Source organism: Electrona antarctica (genome assembly GCF_951216825.1).
Source record: "Electrona antarctica genome assembly, chromosome: 14".
In the NCBI taxonomy this organism is placed as follows: Eukaryota; Metazoa; Chordata; class Actinopteri; order Myctophiformes; family Myctophidae; genus Electrona; species Electrona antarctica.
In genome coordinates, this window is record NC_136795.1 from 20,490,025 (window position 1) to 20,510,634 (window position 20,610).

Sequence of the window (20,610 nt, forward strand, 5' to 3'; positions counted from 1 at the left end):
AGTCTGGATTTTCAGTGGTGAGGTGACCACCGGAGCTGTAACTAGAAAAAGTGCCCTTCTGGGCACAGGTCTCCACCAGGAGGATAGGACTGTGTGAGATGTTTTTAATATAAACATGTTTTTTTGTTTGTTTTTTCCAACAATTTTCTTTTGTTGAGGAAATGCAGCCAGATCACTCATAGCATCTCTGAGGATAGAATTCTGGATGAGCAGGACATGTGCAGCATTTTGAACAAAACGGGCCACTCCTGAAAACTTTGGAAGGCAATGTTAGCCAATCAGTGTAGAATCTGAGAAATCCAACAGACTAGTCTTGTTCAGATGACTACAGAGATCATGTGTACCGATTTGTGTGAGATTTGGATGAAATCTGTGCGACTAACGGCCGGGCTCCACCGGGCGCGTCAGCGTCGCGTCTCCGTCACCGTCAGGGAATGTTCCCTTTTTAATCAATGAAGGGTGGCTCCACTGCCCGCGTTGACGGAGACGCGACGCGTGCATTAAAATTGAACCGGTGCGTTTTTTGACGCGACGCAGACGCAACGCAACGCGTCCGGTGGAGCCCTGGCGTAACATAAGCAATGTGTTTTGCAGAAATCGGCCTCATGGTGGCGCTATAACCGGCAGATGTGGAGGGATGCAGAGACAATGTTTTTCCATGGCCTCTAGCGAGTGCGCATACATAAGTTGTATACAGATCGATGCAGTTATAGTTAAAAACAGGAATTGGCCTGTTATAGCGCCACCATGAGGCTGATTTGGAAAAAAAATAGTGGCATGTCGTCCTCGGCCTAGTGGAAATGTGCGTGTATAATTTCACGGAAATTGCACACTGTGTTTGTGATTTGTGGCATTTTGTTCGAAACGGACCAATCATGTGAGCTTTGGAAGCCAATCTTAGCCAATCAGGATGGAAGATGGGAAATGGTGCAGATCCGTGTTGATCACATGACTATGAAGATAGTGTATACCGAATTGTGTGATGTATGGTTTAAAATGTGTACGAGTAATCTACAGAAATGTGTTTTGCCTAAATCAGCCTCATGGTGGCGCTATAACAAGCCGTTGAAGAATATTTGGGCAGAGGTTCGTTGTTGGCATCCAGGGAGTGTGTGTGCAAAGTTTGGCATGGATCGGGCCAACGGTGGCGGAGATTAGCTGATAACGGACGGACGGAAGGAAGGAAGGAAGGAAGGACGGACACACACATACACACGGACGGAGTGCAAAACATACTCTCTCCCCATGCCTTCGGCCTGGTGGAGACAATAACATGGAGCGGTGGTGAGTAAAAACAGAGAGAAGGGCTGGGGAGAGCGGTGGTTTTCTCTTCACTGGGGCTCAGTGACGTCATGTTGTAGTTCGGTGGTCACCTCACCACCGAAAATATTAGACTATGAATAACACTTAACTCTGGGGGAGCCCAGGTTCAAACTGGCAACCTCGTGGTTCCCATCCAGCCACTCTACCCCTGAGCCACCGCCGTTGATATGGTGATGTAATGGTGATGTAAAACAAACAGTGACCAAACAAACCTTAAATTCTCTTTATTGTTAATGGCATTTAATGTTTGTGTTGGGGACAAGATGACGTAAATTTTCACTTCATTGTCAATGGCGTTTTTAAAACAAACATTGAACTAAAAACAAACATTAAACCTGTATAGTGAAATCAAGTAGGCTATAATATAGCCTACTTTATAGGCTATATTATAGCATTAAATATGTCCTATTTTGGCCATATAGGCATAGAACAATATTTATTTGAATTATTGGTCATTGTCAGTCAGTCAGTTGTCATATCCCTGTACCATTTTCATTGTCCCAATGATCCAGTAACCAAAAATACAAATCATTAATCACAATAATTATTATGAGAATGAATCAAGTAACAATTTGACGATCATGCCAGCTCTATCAGTTACAGTACAAAGCAACATAAACAGGGCGTAGGTCTCCAGAGAGCAGCTTGGGGTCACTGAGAGACAGGGGGTCTCTCCTCTCAGTGACCCCAAGCTGCTCAGTTTCTGCCGCTGGTGACACCAGAGACAGAGGGGATATAGAGTATTGTAAGTAGCCTAGCTGTGTACACAGACAGCTCTGTTCATATTGCATATCAAAAACTAACAAAACAAAGATAAACCATCTTGTCAACTTTAGCATGTTTTTTCATAAATTAACGCCCTATTGATCACAGATCATCACACATACAGTATACTACAGCGTCACATCAAAAGTAACAGATCTGCAAGCTTCTGCGGCACCTTTTGAGCTTGTAGATCTGCAACTTTTGCTGTTTTTGAATTTCAATCCTGAAAAGTAGGCCTAACGCTTTTTGACAGATGAGGTTTCCACCCGAGTGATCCGACAGATATGATATTTACAAAAAGGTCACACTTGAATGGCAAAAAAACAAAAAATAAATTACAGGATCTCTGTAAGAGAATTAATAAAAAGGAGAGTTTTCAGTAGTGTATAAAGGTTAAAGGAAGACATTTTTAAGAGAAAGAAGATCCTGGATTTGTAGGCCTATTGCAAGTCCTCCACAAAATGCTTTTAGCAGAACATGTAGGCTATTGTTATAGTAACCACATAGTTACATATCAGTTATTTTTAGGCTGAGATTAGATGTAGAGGGCCAGGGAAAAATAAGTAGGATCCCTGGGGGGACCCCAGTCAAAGGGTTTAAATGGTTAAAGTGAAATATTATGGCCTGAATATGTCTCCAGTATTATATATTTAATAAGTGCATGGGCTTTAAAAAAAGAAAATCAAATAGGTCTCACTGAACAAACAGAACAGCAGTGGGGTAAAGTAACTATAAGTAGGCTACATTTACTCAAGTAATGTACTATTTACAATGTTCAATACTATTACTACTCCACTATACTAATATTGCTCCACTACAATTAGGCCTATATCAAACTTTAGTTTCTAGTTTTGATTATTATTTCAAAACATATACACTAACCACTTCAGCCATATACATTCCGGCTATTTGAAAATTGCCGAAAGAGAGTCACACCGTGTGGGAGTGTACACATGACCCATGAATTTCATTTCAGAAAGAGGGCACAAAATGTCAACAATAGCCTTATTTTAGAATGTGTTTTGGAAATGTAATGAATTCAATATTTAAAGTTATCTTCACCACATTCCTGGCAAGGTGACTTACTGTAGTGTAGGCTATTTCACTCTCCTTATAAAGCAAGCAAGAATGCAAGTAAACAAACACTATCCCGACATTCTTTCTCTGCATCATGCATTGATTAAAAACACAAACAGTCAAACATATTTCCCTTTTAAATACATCCCTAAATATTGTACTTTTTACCCTATAAAATATTTGAAGCGATGACAAAAATAACATGACCAGACAAAATTGGAATGGGAATAAATATTATAAAACTGAAGATGATAAATGGGTTCTCTCTCCTGACCAACCAGAACATTGGGCTAGTACATCCTTGTAGTAGACTAAGTAGAGTATAAGTAACATGATTGAACATTGTAAATATAGGCCAATATACACCGGCTCAAAATTGTACTTGTAAAGTACTTGAGTAAATGCAGGCTACTTGATTAGAATGATACTTTCCCCCACTGCTAAAAGGTCAGATGAAATCAACAGGTTCTACGGAAATGGGAGTGATCATGACCCAGAGGCAGAGGGCGCCATGGGTCGACGCACAGCCCAGCTCAGCCTCCAGGCAGGCGGGCAGCAGCATCACCATCACCACCGCACCTCCGACACACACACACTAACTCACACAGACAGACAGGGCTATCAGCTTTCCGCATTCTGTCTGTCTGTGTTACGGCGTCGTTTTTCCTCCCACGGCGCTCATGATCCCCGTGGGATTCGGATGGTTGAGTGTACACACCGCTGCTACTTTCTAGTGGAAGTTCAAGATGCGGCGACGGGCGAGCAGCAGCACAGTATGCACGAGTTGACATTCTGCTCCGGGGGATCATCTGCACACACACAGCGACCACCCGGCGACACAGCCTCACAACAACACAGTCCCCAGTTTGTGACTTCTTGAAACGCCAGGATGTCGCCGATCATATCACCACCACCACTATCACTACCAGGCTCCAGGACACGTCCAATCGCGTCTTCTTTAACCAAGAGGTCCACAGACTGTTCACGGTTTTAAATCCTAAAAAGGACATTTGTCTCCCCGTCATTTTGGACGTTTGTACGGACGCCAAGACCTACGGAACAGCTTATGTTGTCTGTCTGATGGTTTAGTTTAGTGCGACAGACAGACAGACAGACACCACCACATCCCCGCAACGAGACAAAACCCAAACAGACCGACCGACAGCATTTGGTTTTCACGGCTCAGGATGGCAAATAACGACCTGCAAGTAAGTTTGCCAAGTTCTTAGACTCCTTATGATTGTTTTGATGCATTCATTTTGATTCATTGACAGCTGAGCAGGCTAGTTGTCAGTGCACGTCCATGGTTCTATCTGTACTCTGGACTGGAACCATGCATGGTTCCATTACGGTGTTCCATTTGTATAGTGTAGTGTAGACACTCGTAAAGGTCCATTTGAAACCCCTCAAGGATCCCTGAGGCTGAGGGACGGGTCCCTGGATCCCACATGATACTAGTGCTTCCCAAACAGTGGATCGTGACCCATGGATCGCACTCGCAGATACATTTTATGGGTCGTGAGTAAATATCCCCTTTATTATTATTATTTTTTAATTAAAAGAATAATAATAATAATAGCCTAATACCTCCCCCCCATTTTGTATATACCTATACATAACTTTGCATGAATTGAAAACAAAATTCAGACTCTTTTTCAAAGACATTTCATGTCATGAATTGAAAACAATTGTTTAAGAAGAATTGAAAAGAGGATGCAAGGTGTTGTGAGCTTGTAGAGATCTGCTATTTTTGTTTGTTTTTTGTTTGGTTCCCTGGGGAGACTACATTTTTCTCTTTTGGGACTTGAGCTAAAACGTTTGGTAACCACTGAAGGGAACCATTGAGTTATAGTCTAATAATGCATTCATTCATTCAATCTTTCATTTGGCCCGTCAATTATTATCTGTTTTTCCTTCCTGGCATTACTCAAATGATGAAAGCTTGGACTGTTGGTTTGTTTTCTTCTCCTGGTGCTAACTGTCAACAGTAGCAGGTGCTTCTTAACGGCCTGCACGTTTACAGTACATTTCATCACTGACCGATTCACCCAATGACTTGTAGGGATTCGAACCGGGGGTCTATTGTGCGAGAGACCAAACATCAACCTCTCCCAAAGAGGAAATCCCCGCCTGTAGATATTGTGCTTATGAGTTTCTGGCAGTACTACTTGTCAATCAAGTAGTACTGCCAGGAGCGGCAGTAGAATAGGGGTAGAGTGGCTGGCAGAGCAGCCAGATGAGAACCGCAAGGTTCGATCATGGGCTCCCTCAGAGTTAGTGTTGAAGTGTCCTTGAGCAAGACTCTGAACCTAATTGCTCCCAGTGTTGACTGTTCGTTGACTGTTCGCCGCTTCACCTCCCAATGTATGAATGAATGGACCAATAGAAGCATATTAATGGGATGACCACCTACAACCACTGGAGTATATTGTAACATACTCTAATTATCAGTTAAAAGTATATGCTATTCCTTAAAATAAGTTTGGATGCTGCACAGTAAAAATGAATAGTATCACAAATGGGAAAAAAATGAAAGGGTCACTGACTTGTATTCGTCTCCCAAAAGAAAATGTGTGTTGAAGTAGAGGTCTTAAAAGCTGCAGTACAAATACATAGATAGCAACATACAAAAAGACATACAGTATAGTGACATATAGTCACATGACATAAAGTGACATGCATATAGTGACATATGTGCATACAAGCTACACTAGGCAAGTTGAGGTAGTCACACACACATGTGTTCATCACAGTCATGAGGATTTTACACCTGTATTGTGGTATGCGTTGCCTCAGATAACATTTCAGTGTTGCCAAGTCTGCTTATTATAAGCAATTTCTGCCTTGTTTTTCTGTAAATTAGCTTGTAAATATTGTAATTGTGGGATATGTTGTGGGGGTGGGGGACCTATACGAGCACGTGCAGATCGTTTATTCTCCAATGGCAAATCTGTATACTGTAGGTTTAAAGTGCGTGCGTGCGTGCGTGCGTGCGTGCGTGCAGCAGTCAGACAGTGTGGCTGTCTTGGGTTTCAAGGCTCCACCCGGTGTCGTGTCACCAACCACCACACGGCTACGGATGACGAGGGGAAGTGTTAAAAATTAAAAAGGCTTGTCGAGTGTCATTACCCAGTCCAAATTAAAGGAGAGGTTCACCCAAAAAAATACTTTGGAGTTCATGGCTTTTTTTTGTCACATTCCTAAGCCAGTAATTTGATGAGCAGCGGTGACTTAAACAAAAACCAACAGAATCTCCATGAATTCAGGGTTTCATAGCATGTGTATTTTATAGAAAATATTTGCGTGAACTACTCCTTTAAGCCTGTAGGCCACTGGTTCTCAACCTTTTTTTCGTCATTTCAAGGACTCCCAGTTTGATATGCTTTAGGCCACAGACCCCCATACAATCATACAATGTGTTTCCCCCCCCCTCTGGGACTCCAATCTACACTGTAGATTTAACTGAGAGCGTACTGGTCCATTTGGTTGTATGGTCTCAGAATGACAGACCCCCCCCCCCCCACCCCCCCCGTACACATGCTATTGAGGAGGATTTGTGAGATATGTTTGCCTAGAGAAGTCGATCGTAACCCTGTTTTCAAAAGACTGCGAACAGTAGTTGCAGTTTTTCAGCAGGTTAATTGCATACGCCTTGCATCTTTTAATTGCATATATGTCTATTCAGACACTGATATGACTAATGTCACTATAGGTGAATGCAATTAAACTACCTGGTTGTAGGCAAGGCCATGTAAAGAAGGAAAGGACATTTCCGTCACTTTCTTGGGCCGGCGGCAACTCCAGCTGGCAGATTCGTCACACTGGGTTGGCTAACTGCAGCCGAACGTTCAATGTAATTCATTGAAGCCAGGGAGAGCCGAATGGATGGACAAGCATGTGAATAAACCTTTTTGTAAAGTAATCGCTTCAGGGGAAAAAGACAAGAAAACAAATCACACATAAGATATAATTTCATTGAGGTATTCTAAATAGCAGAGTATGTTTCAGACTGGGCGTAAGTATGGGCTGTTATCACGAAACCGCCTTTCACCGGACAGTCAAAAACCTTTTTTAGAAACATCAATAGAAGAAAATACAGTGTGCACACATTGAAAAAACATGCAACAATGTCCATGTCTTCTTTTATTTTCCCCAAACGATTATCTTACAAAGGTCACAATCATCAAAAAATGTTGTTTGTTCATGAGCTGGTCCAGCCGGCTCACTTTGACTTCAATGCATTCCATCCACCAGTTTGCCTCCCAGGTGCTTTAGTGGCTCATGCCAGGTAGACCTGTCACAAAGATTACATAATCGCCCAATCGCAATTATTTTGCATAATCATAATAATAATAATTTCCAAAATGTTAATTTGTTTTTTAATGTTTTTTTTAATATTGTGCGACAATCAATCTGCAACAGACCTTTATGCATCATTGATGTGGAACTTCATGCAGTGAAGACAGCAATCACAAACCACAGACTGTACTGTAGGTTGACTGTATGCATGCAAACCTGTGTGCAGTGGTGGACTCAACCCCAGTACTTGAGTCCCAGTAATAGACAGTATTTTTCATATCAAGGAAGAACTACTTTTAGGTGAACTACTTTCAGTACAGTAGTCAAGTAAATATACTTGACTGGTGGTTCCTGTCCACCACTGTACAGTATGTGGGGCGGTTACAGTAAGTCTGCAACCACAGGTCACGTTAACAGGTCAGCGGACATCAGGTATCATGATGACATCATCACCAGTATCTGCTATCTCTCCTCAGCACTTTGCCCGTTGCCAATTCCCACATACTGTAGGCTTGTCACAATGATTACATCATCGCCTTATTTGGGTTAATTATTACTATTACTATTTGTATCCATTTTCAAAACATTTTCTAAAAAAAAAAGATTTTTTTTTAAAAGTAGGAAGTTATTCAAAATTGCAGTCCTTTCTTATAAGCATGTCTCATACCTGGCGTGTCTTTTCTTTATGAAGTCTTTAAGCCAAACAGAAATGTAATTTTTATTCATACTACAATGTTCAACGGCAAAAAACAACAACAAAAAAACGCAATTAAACTGTAAACCGACTCATCAAGTAAGATCTCATGACAACCCTCTTCCCACATGGAGCTGTTTGTTATTGTAACCTGCACTGAACTCTCTGCTCTGACATTTAAAAGTTGGTGTTTCCATGATTAGAAAGGTTGCCCTCCTGTTTCCTGGAAGGCTGGGCAAGTTGTGAGTTATTAACCGGAGTAGTAGGACCCGACCAATGCTAGGTGTTTGTGTCCGAAGATGATCTTTGGAGAGTCATAGACAGAGGGCTCTCAAACATTTTCATTTCATTTCATATTTATTTATTTCATTTCAGTTATGGTTTTACATGATCATATTAATTTTTACTTTGTACTTTTCTTTTTTTTTTTACATATTCCATACAGAAAAGAAAAGGAGCAGGAAGAAGATAAATCTTATTTATACCTGCCCCTATCATTAAAAAAAAACATCTAATTGATTTTCTAATTGATGCTGCCACCAAGCATACATGATTACATCAAATAAAAAACAAAAAAAAACAACCAATTGATGCTGCCACCAACCATACATGATTACATCAAAAAAGAAGGAAAAAAACAACAAAGACAAAGGACATAGAGCTCAACAAGAGAACAAACAAAGACAACGCTGAGGAAACAAAATAACACTTATATCTAACCTTCTAATTCATATTTTATCATTTTTTCTTTTTTAAACACTTTCTTAAACTGAAACACTGTTGTACAACTCTTCAACTCCTGGTTTTGTGAATTCCATAACTTTATACCTGTAACAAAAGTGCACATTTGTTTTAGTGTAGTCCGAGCGAACAGATGTTTAAAATCATGTCTTCTTCTGTGGTCCTCATCCTCTGAGCTAAACACAAATGACTTCTGTAACTGTATTGGTAATGATTTGTTTTTCGCTCTGAACCCCACTAATAATGTTCGTAATTCTACCAAATCCATGATTTTCAAAACACCTGATAACATAAAAAGCCTATTGGTGTGTGCTCTGAAATCTTCTTTATACATGATTCTTAACGCTCTTTTTTGTAACATAATCAAAGGAGTCATATTACTCTTGAATGAGTTACCCCATACTTCCAAACAGTAAATAAAATATGGTAAAACCAGTGTACAATACAACATCCTCAATACATTCGTATAGCATATATTTTATATATGCTATATGATTTTTCCATGATAATTTCTCATCTAATATAACACCCAAAAACCTAAATTCATTCACTCTTTCAATATTCACTCCATCTATAGTGAGAATAATTTCATCCTTTTTCAAATTAGAGAAAATCATAAACTTGTTTTTTTTCAAATTCAATGATAACTTATTTTTATTAAACCACCTTTTTAATTTAACCATTTCATTTGTAATGCTTTCTGCTACACTTTTTAAGTTATCCCCTGAACAAAAGAAATTAGTGTCGTCCGCGAACAAAACAAACTGCATTAACTTTGACACTTCACAAATATCATTAATATACAAAATAAAAAGTTTAGGTCCCAAGACCGAGCCTTGTGGTACCCCACATTCAAGCTTCATGGAATCAGATTTATGACCCCCCAACTGTACATATTGTTGCCTGTTGTGAAGGTAACTGATTAACCAATCTAGAACTACACCTCTTACCCCATAATTATTCAATTTAGATATTAAAATAGTATGATCAATTGTGTCGAATGCTTTTTTAAGGTCAATAAAGACACCTATTGTGTGTTTATGATTATCTATTGCTGTTGTTATTTCATCGGTTATTTTCATGAGTGCCAGAGCTGTGGACCGATTGGTCCGAAAGCCATACTGACTCTCACTCAGTAAGTTATTCTTTTCAATAAATGAGTCCAATCTTTGTACATACAGTTTTTCAAGTACTTTAGAAAACTGGGAAAGCAGCGACACTGGTCTATAATTAGTAAAATCATGTTTGTTTCCTGTTTTAAAAAGTGGTATAACCTTTGCCATTTTCATCCTGTCTGGGAAAACTCCTGTACTAAAAGAAAGATTACAGATATAACTAAAAGGTTTAATTATACAGTCAAGAGTCTTCTTCACAATGACCATATCTATCCCATCACAATCAGTTGATGTTTTGTTCTTTGATTTTGCTACAATTGATTTCATTTCATTTTCACTCACTTCTCCTAGAAACATGGACTGCATTATTTTACTTCCCCCTTCATCATTTTGCCCAGCATGTTGTGGAATGGAATTGGCCAGACTTGGCCCTACATTTACAAAAAAAGAATTGAATTCATTTACCACTTCATTTATATTTTCTATCACTCTCTTGTTGTCATTAGTAAAATAAGTGGGCAATTCTGTAGATGTATTTTTATTCCCTATTACCTGATTTAAGATTTTCCAAGTTCCTTTAAGATTATTTTTGTTTTCTTCTAACCTTTTGTTATAGTATTCTTTCTTTGCTTGTCTTATTATGATTACCATTTTCATGCCAAGGACCCCCAAAATGATAGTCTATATTTGGCAGCGGCCCCCATCTCATAAATATTTTGACTGTAGGTTCCAGACTTCTCGCCCAGCAGTCTGCCGTCACCCAGGTGGATGCGTGCACGCGGCCTTGCCCTTCAGGGCTTCTTACGTGTGTGTGTGTGTGTGTGTGTGTGTGTGTGTGTGTGTGTGTGTGTGTGTGTGTGTGTGTGTGTGTGTGTGTGTGTGTGTGTGTGTGTGTGTGTGTGTGTGTGTGTGTGTGTGTGTGTGTGTGTGTGTGTGTGTGTGTGTGTGTGTGTGTGTGTGTGTGTGTGTGTGTGTGTATTGTCGCACTTTGACCCAAACCAAGACACAGAAGCCAATGTTCAACATTCGCCCGCAGGCTAGATTTATTTAGAAGTGAGTTTTAACAGGGAAAGGCAGACGAGAGGTAAGGACAAGTTCATCAAGGAGGCAAGTCACCTTAAATAGTCTCTATTTCTTCTTTTCCTTTTAGGTTCCGGAGGACCCAGGAGGTAGGTATAGAGGTATGTATTTGGCATAGCTTTTTCTTCTTTTCTTTTTCCCTTTTAGATTTACAGGGCAAGGAGCCAAATCAGGTAATAATCATAACCAAGGATATGCCCATATAAGGTAGGTAACTTATTAGTTAAGAGTATTCAAAACGGGGGGGGGGGGGGGGGATTTTCATCCTCAGGCAGCCACGTCCTATTTTCACATGCTAGTCGTCATTTAATCGGTCTCCTCAGAGACAGGTTTGTGCCCCGTGAATGCCTGGGGGAATGAGATAGACACAATTACTAATACAGCTACGATATGTGGCATTATTTTGGGAGGAAATATAGTGGAAATCTCTTACCGCCAGACGCCTATTGTCACGCACACACCGAGAGAGCAGCTAACAACTGAGCGGGAGGCTGCCGCCTTTATACTCAGCAGGTGGCCAACGCAGGTGAGTATGATTCTGCTTGATTCAGGATGAAGGCAGGTATGTAGCGCCCGCTACGATTCGTCCCAGTGGCTGACGCGGCGCCCCGCCTCCTTCTACCTGCCTCTCTCTGGTGTGGAGGCGCCTACCTGGTTGGCGGCCCCCCATAGAAATCCCACTATATATACACTGTATATAGGAGTCACACAATTTTATTTTTATTTTCAAAAATAGAAGATCTACAAGCTCATAGCACGGCACAAAGTGACAGTCAGGGTTCAGGAAACAAGTGAAATTAGAAGTGATGACACAAAGAAATGAGCAGACACAATTACCCCTTCACTAAATCCCACCCCAAAAAGCGATTGTCCAATGCCAATCCAAATAGTTTAGCAACGGTTGCTATGCAGGTCAAGCTTTCTTCGCTGCTAACGTGCCTATTGGACAAGGATGGGTTGGGGAGGGACTTAGTGAAGGGCTAATTGGAACTGGAACACTAATACAAATGTAGCTGACAAATTGGTATTTTGTTCCTCACTAATGCTCATTATATAATGGCACTCCACATTTCTCGGCTCAGAGGAGGGCTGTGGACAGTTCAGTAACTTGAAAATGACATGATCGATGGAGATTCCAAGCAAATAGAGACGACTAGCCTTTCTCTTTCTGGAAAGTTTGCATGCTAATAGAAGCCACGGATGCTTATTGCATAATTTGAATCTACCTGGGTCGTGTTTCTTTTCCCCCATTCTGAATTCCGTCAAATAAGAACTGTGTTCCTAAAATAAACAAATGATCCCGGCGGTTTGACTCATATGGCTATGAACGAATTTGTACATTTTCGCCTGAAACAGACTGTATCAAATATGAGTGGCTGACTATCGTAAACGATACAGAGCCACCTCCCTGACACTATCGCGGAGATACTTGGTTTATTTTTGGACCACAATTCTTATACGAGACTAAGATGTTATTCTCCATCTATGGGTGTGTAACTCTGAGAGTTACTACCCCCAGGCCTATGGGTGTGTAACTCTGAGAGTTACTACCCCCAGGCCTATGGGTGTGTAACTCTGAGAGTTACTACCCCCAGGCCTATGGGTGTAACTCTGAGAGTTACTACCCCCAGGCCTATGGGTGTGTAACTCTGATAGTTACTACCCCCAGGCCTATGGGTGTGTAACTCTGATAGTTACTATCCCCAGGCCTATGGGTGTGTAACTCTGAGAGTTACTACCCCCAGGCCTATGGGTGTGTAACTCTGAGAGTTACTATCCCCAGGCCTATGGGTGTGTAACTCTGAGAGTTACTACCCCCAGGCCTATGGGTGTGTAACTCTGAGAGTTACTACCCCCAGGCCTATGGGTGTGTAACTCTGAGAGTTACTACCCCCAGGCCTATGGGTGTGTAACTCTGAGAGTTACTACCCCCAGGCCTATGGGTGTGTAACTCTGAGAGTTACTATCCCCAGGCCTATAGGTGTGTAACTCTGAGAGTTACTACCCCCAGGCCTATGGGTGTGTAACTCTGAGAGTTACTACCCCCAGGCCTATGGGTGTGTAACTCTGAGAGTTACTACCCCCAGGCCTATGGGTGTGTAAGTCTGAGAGTTACTAAGGGATAGCAAACCTGGGGTCCTTGAAATAAATAAAGTTTGAGAGCCACTGCTCTGGACGCACGCACGCACGCACGCACGCACGCACGCACGCACGCACGCACGCACGCACACGCAACCCTAACAACATGTTTCCAGCTGTCAGGGCTGTTAGCTGACAGTCTTGGACCCTACAGTATACTACGATGGAATTAATACCCTCCCTCACACACGCTTTCTCCTCTTGTCTACAACCCCCCAACGTCCAACACCCCCCCCCTCCAGTATCCAGGATTAATCCATCTGCACAAATCTGTCACACACACACACACACACACACACACACACACACACACACACACACACACACACACACACTCCGAAACAGTATTTTTGGACCATTTCCATATTCTTTATTATTATGGACACAATGTTTAGGTGCCAACTCTATCCGTTCAAATACAGTTAAATTATGTGAAAATAGCCGATCTCCAAGCTCATGACGCTTGGAGATCGTCTATTTTCAGCGACAAGATTTTGTGTAAAGGCGGAAAAAGAGGGGCAGACCAATTATCGAGCCCTGGGGGATCCCGGTAAAATAAGCACTATTCACTTTCCTTGGACAGCAGTGATAGCCACATGCTAAGACAGCATACAGTGGCTATAGTGCCAACAAGCAATATTATGTTTTTTTGGTTACATATCTCAAATTCTCATTTTAGAAGATCCCACATGAAATAGAAATATACACCAGATAGTACCTATACCAAGTACATTTTATGTATCTCCAGTATGTTCACTGTCTGAAATACATTTTCAAATGTCAATATTGTATATTATGAAACTAATTCTAGCTGTGATAAAGGTGAATAATTCACTGGGATAGCCCAGACATTTGTTTACCTATATATATATATATATATATATATATATATATATATATATATATATATATATATATATATATATATATATATATATATATATATGGTAACCCCCTAGCCCAGTGGTTCCCCATGCAAAAGTTATTCATATAGCATCACAATATCACAATCACAATAATTTTAACCACTTCATCCATTCATATTTTGGCTATTCAAAAATAGCAGATGTACAATGTGATGTGCTGCCAGCCCTGGTCTAGGGCCTAGACCAGGGCCGTAGCCATGGGTGGGCCTGGGTGCACGTGCAGGCCCAGCCAGTCATGGCTAGGACCACCCTAGAATGAATGTCTGCCTTCGCCGCTGCCCTAGACCCATCCCAGTCGTGTCTCTCTCTGCCCGGCTGGTTTGACTACCAGCTGTTCCTAATGGCAGTCACTCGCCCACTGTGGAAGCTGCTGCAGGCTGGCACGGCCTCCATCAGAGGATTACTGTAGTTCTCTGATGATTACAACTCAGCCATGAGAGGAAGGACACGCACGCACGCACGCACACACAAACACAGATCTACAGTATAATGCTATTGATGTGTGTACTGTAAGTGTGTGTCATTTATGGCAATTGTTCAAAAGTCAAAGGACCCCCACATTGGCCGCAGAGCAGACCCCCATCTGAAAATGTTTTGAGCTAGCCCGAGCCCCAGAAGCAAAGATTTGAGTATTTGCTTTTAAAAACATATATTCAGAGATTTGCACAAAATGTTAAAATGAATGCACAGTAGATCTGCTCCCCCAGTGTATATCATCACAGTTTTAGCTCGCACCACGTTGTGAGCTTGTAGTTTGGCTATTTTCACTACTTCATAAACATTTTTTTTGATAATGTTTTGAAATAATAACAATTAACAAAAACAAAATAAAATAAAGTGACCCATAAAAATGGGTCCATGACCCACAAATGGGTCCTGAACCAGTGCTTGGGAACCAGTCCATCATCACATGGAGAGTCCCTGATAGCTTCCGTGTGTGGTGTGCTCATTAGAACCACCTGAGCATCCATCAGCCAGGGTGAAGCTGGAACATCCGTTTCCCCTCTCTCCCAGTGATCAGAAAATATTCCTGTTACCTAATGTGATGGTGTTGCACATACAAAATACTCACATGGTTGAAAGTAATAACTAAGTACGTTCACTCATTTTGAGGTAGGCCTACTTTTACTTTACTGGATTATTTCCAATTCTCAATCATTTTACTTCTGCCCCACAACATCTCAGAGACAAATAAAAACATAAAAATCTACATTTTGCTGATATATACGGAAAGAATACAAAAGGCATACCGTATATTCCTAAATCAATATTTATTTGACCTTTTGAGATACAGGGCCAAGCAATGGCATTCTTTATGAGAAATGAAATGAAAAGTGCACTGTCTTCTGAAAAAGCAGAAACGTTTCTGCGGCTACCAAGGTGGGGGGGGGACTTTTTTTTAACCGGCCCACACGTTCCTCGGCCGCAGACAGTATTACATTCACAGATAACAGGCTAACAGCCCAATGATCCGCAGAATTTTCATTGTTAACTGTTAAATTAATTGAAGAATTTCCTTTTCGATTGTTATCCCTAGTCACGATGCAATGCATTGTGAGCTTGTAGATCTGCTATTTTCTGAAGATTCGTATACATTATATACATTTGAAAACTACTGAGACATTCTGCACTATGACCACTTTCTACTTTCTGTACTTTAAGTACATTTTGATACAAATACCTTTGTACTAATTTATTTAAGTAAATTTAGAATTCCAGTTAGATTGCAAGTACTACTGCACTACTGATAACTGTTTTGCAGTGTGACTGTGTTTTGCTGTGTGACTGTGTTTTGCTGTGTGACTGTGTTTTGCAGTGTGACTGTGTTTTGCTGTGTGACTGTGTTTTGCAGTGTGACTGTGTTTTGCAGTGTGACTGTGTTTTGCAGTGTGACTGTGTTTTGCTGTGTGACTGTGTTTTGCAGTGTGACTGTGTTTTGCAGTGTGACTGTGTTTTGCAGTGTGACTGTGTTTTGCAGTGTGACTGTGTTTTGCAGTGTGACTGTGTTTTGCAGTGTGACTGTGTTTTGCTGTGTGACTGTGTTTTGCAGTGTGACTGTGTTTTGCAGTGTGACTGTGTTTTGCAGTGTGACTGCTATTGTTTTGCAGTAGGACATCGTCGTGTGATAAACTATATAAAAAGGGAGGCTTATACTAAGTCGAGGACATTACATTTTGTCCCCATGTCATACCGTGTGTGTGTGTGTGTGTGTGTGTGTGTGTGTGTGTGTGTGTGTGTGTGTGTGTGTGTGTGTGTGTGTGTGTGTGTGTGTGTGTGTGTGTGTGTGTGTGTGTGTGTGTGTGTGTGTGTGTGTGTGTGTGTGTGTGTGTGGCATATAGTCTGAAGTCAGTATCGTCGGCAGACATACACATACATAGTGGAGTAAAAGTCTTCTTCTAAATTGTAAAATGTACTTCTAGTTACTTTCCACCGCTGCCTGAGAGGCAAAGAGCTTGTGATACTTGTGTGCTTCTATAATACATACAAACCATTGTCACTGTATGGAAATAAGGACCCAAATGAATCATGAGTCATTTAAAAGGCAAATGTGTCCACAGGTTTCTAAAGCCAACCACCAGGGTCCAGTTTGCTTGTGAAATGACTTTGAATACCCACCATTATATCTAGAACATGGGTCTTCAACGTTTTTCAGGTCAAGGACCCCTTAGCTGAGAGAGAGAGAGAGAGAGAGAGAGTTTATAAACTTGTGTCACAGATTAAACTATTTCATAGATTTGAGAGACCGCTTGCTAGACTTGTTTGACAGCACTATCATCAGTGTATACAAAAACACAGAGGCCAACCGGGACTCACAGGAGATTAAAGAAAAAAATGTCTTGAAGGTATATGGTGCTTCTAGGCTCAATGACTTCAAAAAATAAATCAGAGACTCAAAAATGGAGGAGAGGCATTTTTTTTGCAGTGAAAAGTTTTTTATGGCTTTTATGGAATCAATGTTGTTTAAAATTTCACTTCCTCTCCTCCACATTTTTGAGTGCTGGATCTCTTCTTCTTTTATATCATCAGCGTATGTCGGATTCATGATAACGTGCATTTGTGCATCCTACTACCCTGAAGAAGACATTTTTGGTTACGTTAAACTCTAAAATAAATTATATTTGTATCGTGACTGTGAGCTGTGCAACCTCTCTTCTGACCAAATGTGCATTTTCAGACATTTAACCATACATACCATGAAATACTTCTTTGCTGAGGTTTTTAGAGCTTGTAGATCAACTATTTTTGTCTAAAATTCTCCCCAGATTAGGGATGCAAGGTCCAAGTGGTCAATGTACACAAAGATATGGCGACCCCCTAGGGGCCCCGATGATGGTAATAAATGGCGAGACTGCCGTTCAGGCTGTTTAGTTTAGCTTAGTTTAGTTTATTTAATCATATTCACAGTATCAATACAATTACATCAGCATAAGGAAACTGTTACATACTGTAGTTAAAGGTGATCAAAAGGAATAGGCTGAAGCTGAACGTTTATGTATCTATCCTACATACAACAAAACATAATTTTAGTTACGGGGGCACGATGGCGCAGTCAGTAGCACTGTAGCCTCACAGCTAGAAGGTTCTAGGTTCGATTCCTGCTGGGGACACTGTGAGCACTGTGCGCATGTTCTCTCCTCCTCCTCCTCTCTCATCAGTGCCCATACCCTAGGTGGGGTTGGTGAAATACATTCAAAAACTAAAATCAATCCCACACCCATCCCACACCCGTGTCATAAAGATCCACCGGGATCCCTTTGCTGTCTGAAAAGGGCACGGAAACAGAGAAAGAGGAGTCATCTGGGTCAACGACCCCCAAAATGATTTGGCCATGGACCCCCATCTGAAAATGTTTTGCCAGGGACCCCCAGAATATTTTAAAACATAAAGAAAATAGGAGATGTCTTCGTGCCGCGCTGCGAGCAATTTTTTGTCCAGCAAATGTATGTCCATCGGGACCCCTGGTGGTCCGAGAACCCCGCGATCCATGGCCCAGTGACCTGACTGTAGTTACCTGGGCTGGCGGCTGGCCCTAGTCTGTCCCCCATCCTGTCTCCTAGTCTGTCCCCCAGTCTGTCTCTCAACAGTACACTGTGTGTCTGTCCCTGCTGCCCCATGGACACCAATATGAGACTGAGAGAGAAAGCAAACAAACCATTAGTATCACCCTGGGAGGAAGAGAGAGACACACACACACACACACACACACACACACACACACACACACACACACACACACAGAAGGGCCGTTGTCAGCGAGAACTATAACGATAACTGTAAAGATATAAGTATAAAATGAGGCTACTTGTAAGCTCAAAACACGTCGCTTTGCGCCGTGTTTCGAGCTTGCGGATGGGCTACTTTTGCTGCTTTTGTGTGACGTTGTATCAAGTAGGCCGTTAGTTTACCAAAAGAAAAAACGCAAAAAAGTTAGAAAATGGAGATAAGAGGTTTCTGCCTGACAGTGACACTATAACAAAGACAATGATGAATGATATTTAGTTTCCCAGACAGACAGAGTGAGACTAGACAGATTTAAGGGCCGTTCCGCACTATAAATATAACCATAGCTATAACTATATCGTTCACCATTGTCTTTGTTGTAGCTGTGGCGTGAACTCTGTCATCCACTTAGAACGATTTGTACAACTATAGCTTTTTTTAGTTATCGTGCTTGGTTTGAATGGCCCTTTATACTTGATAGATGAGAGAGGGAGAGGGAGAGAGAGAAACAGTGGCAGTAAGAAAGAGACAGAGAGAGAGAGAGAGAGAGAGAGAGAGAGAGCAAGGAAAAAAGAGAGAGTGTGAGGACCGACCATACCCCCTTGAAAATGTAACTCAAACTGCAGTCATTGTTGTTTTCAAAGACTTCTCAGAGTGAATTGCTTGAATGGCGGTAGGATGGAGAGACACACATAGCAGCCAAGAGCCTTTGTGACTCACCGGCCTTTCCCCAGAGACTAGCAAAATGCACTGGAGAATGAGAGAGACTAGTTCAATGCACTGCATGGAGACCAAGAGAGAGTAGTTCAATGTACAGGAGAATGAGATTATTGCATTGTATTTATTGCCTCATTCAAAATTGCAATACGGTTGCGCAAAAACTCGCCCCCACCTGCCTCTGATTTGCCTACCGAGTCCGACACTGCCCGTCTTTGCAGTCTGGTGACACTGACGCGAGGTTACTACTAGTCTGTGGTTGGAGCTATTGACCATATGCAGACTGCATCCATCTATTGCCCATATGCAGACTGCATCCATCTATTGCCCATATGCAGACTGCATCCATCTATTGACCATATGCAGACTGCATCCATCTATTGACCATATGCAGACTGCATCCATCTATTGACCATATGCAGACTGCATCCATCTATTGCCCATATGCAGACTGCATCCATCTATTGACCATATGCAGACTGCATCCATCTATTGCCCATTTGCAGACTGCATCCATCTATTGACCATATGCAGACTGCCTCCAGCTATTGACCATATGCAGACTGCATCCATCTATTGACCATATGCAGACTGCATCCATCTATTGCCCATTTGCAGACTGCATCCATCTATTGCCCATTTGCAGACTGCATCCATCTATTGACCATATGCAGACTGCATCCATCTATTGCCCATTTGCAGACTGCATCCATCTATTGCCCATATGCAGACTGCATCCATCTATTGACCATATGCAGACTGCATCCATCTATTGACCATATGCAGACTGCATCCATCTATTGACCATATGCAGACTGCATCCATCTATTGACCATATGCAGACTGCATCCATCTATTGACCATATGCAGACTGCATCCATCTATTGACCATATGCAGACTGCATCCATCTATTGACCATATGCAGACTGCATCCATCTATTGACCATATGCAGACTGCATCCATCTATTGACCATATGCAGACTGCATCCATCTATTGACCATATGCAGACTGCATCCATCTATTGACCATATGCAGACTGCATCCATCTATTGACCATATGCAGACTGCATCCATCTTGCCAGCCAGGTGCTATAACTAGGTGCAACTTCCCATTGACAGCCCATTCATCCAAACAGAAAAGTCCTATCTGATTGTATTAAACAACGTCAAACTCACCAACATTGCAGCTGTACGAAGAGCTTGAATCATCCTCTTTCGATAATTCAAGCTTTCGTACAGCTGCAATGTGAAATGTAGGAAGATTTACACATTTTTACGTACCATATTAATAAATGTAATTCAGGGGTGCTCTGGATGGGGGGGGGGGAGTTATTTACAGGGGCAAAAAAAAAAGAAAAGCCTAACAAGACACAGAGGGTTGTACACAGATGAAAGATGTTTTCTTAGCTTGTAGCTTGTAGGGGAGCAGTAAATGACTGGTATTTGCTTAAACAGTGTGTGTGTGTGCGTGCGTGCGTGCGTGCGTGCGTGTGTGCGTGCGTGCGTGCGT

General features: G+C 41.6%; 1 protein-coding gene across 1 annotated transcript in view; it reads left to right on the forward strand.

Annotated features, from left to right (window-relative positions):
* Positions 1-3,583: 3,583 nt before the first annotated feature.
* pkn1b (protein kinase N1b) overlaps positions 3,584-20,610 on the forward strand; it is a 76,142-nt gene continuing 59,115 nt past the window's right edge. The window contains exon 1 of the mRNA XM_079520538.1: positions 3,584-4,373. Coding sequence (XP_079376664.1) covers positions 4,353-4,373 — 21 coding nt within the window. The 5' untranslated portion in view covers positions 3,584-4,352. The remainder of the gene's footprint in view (positions 4,374-20,610) is intronic.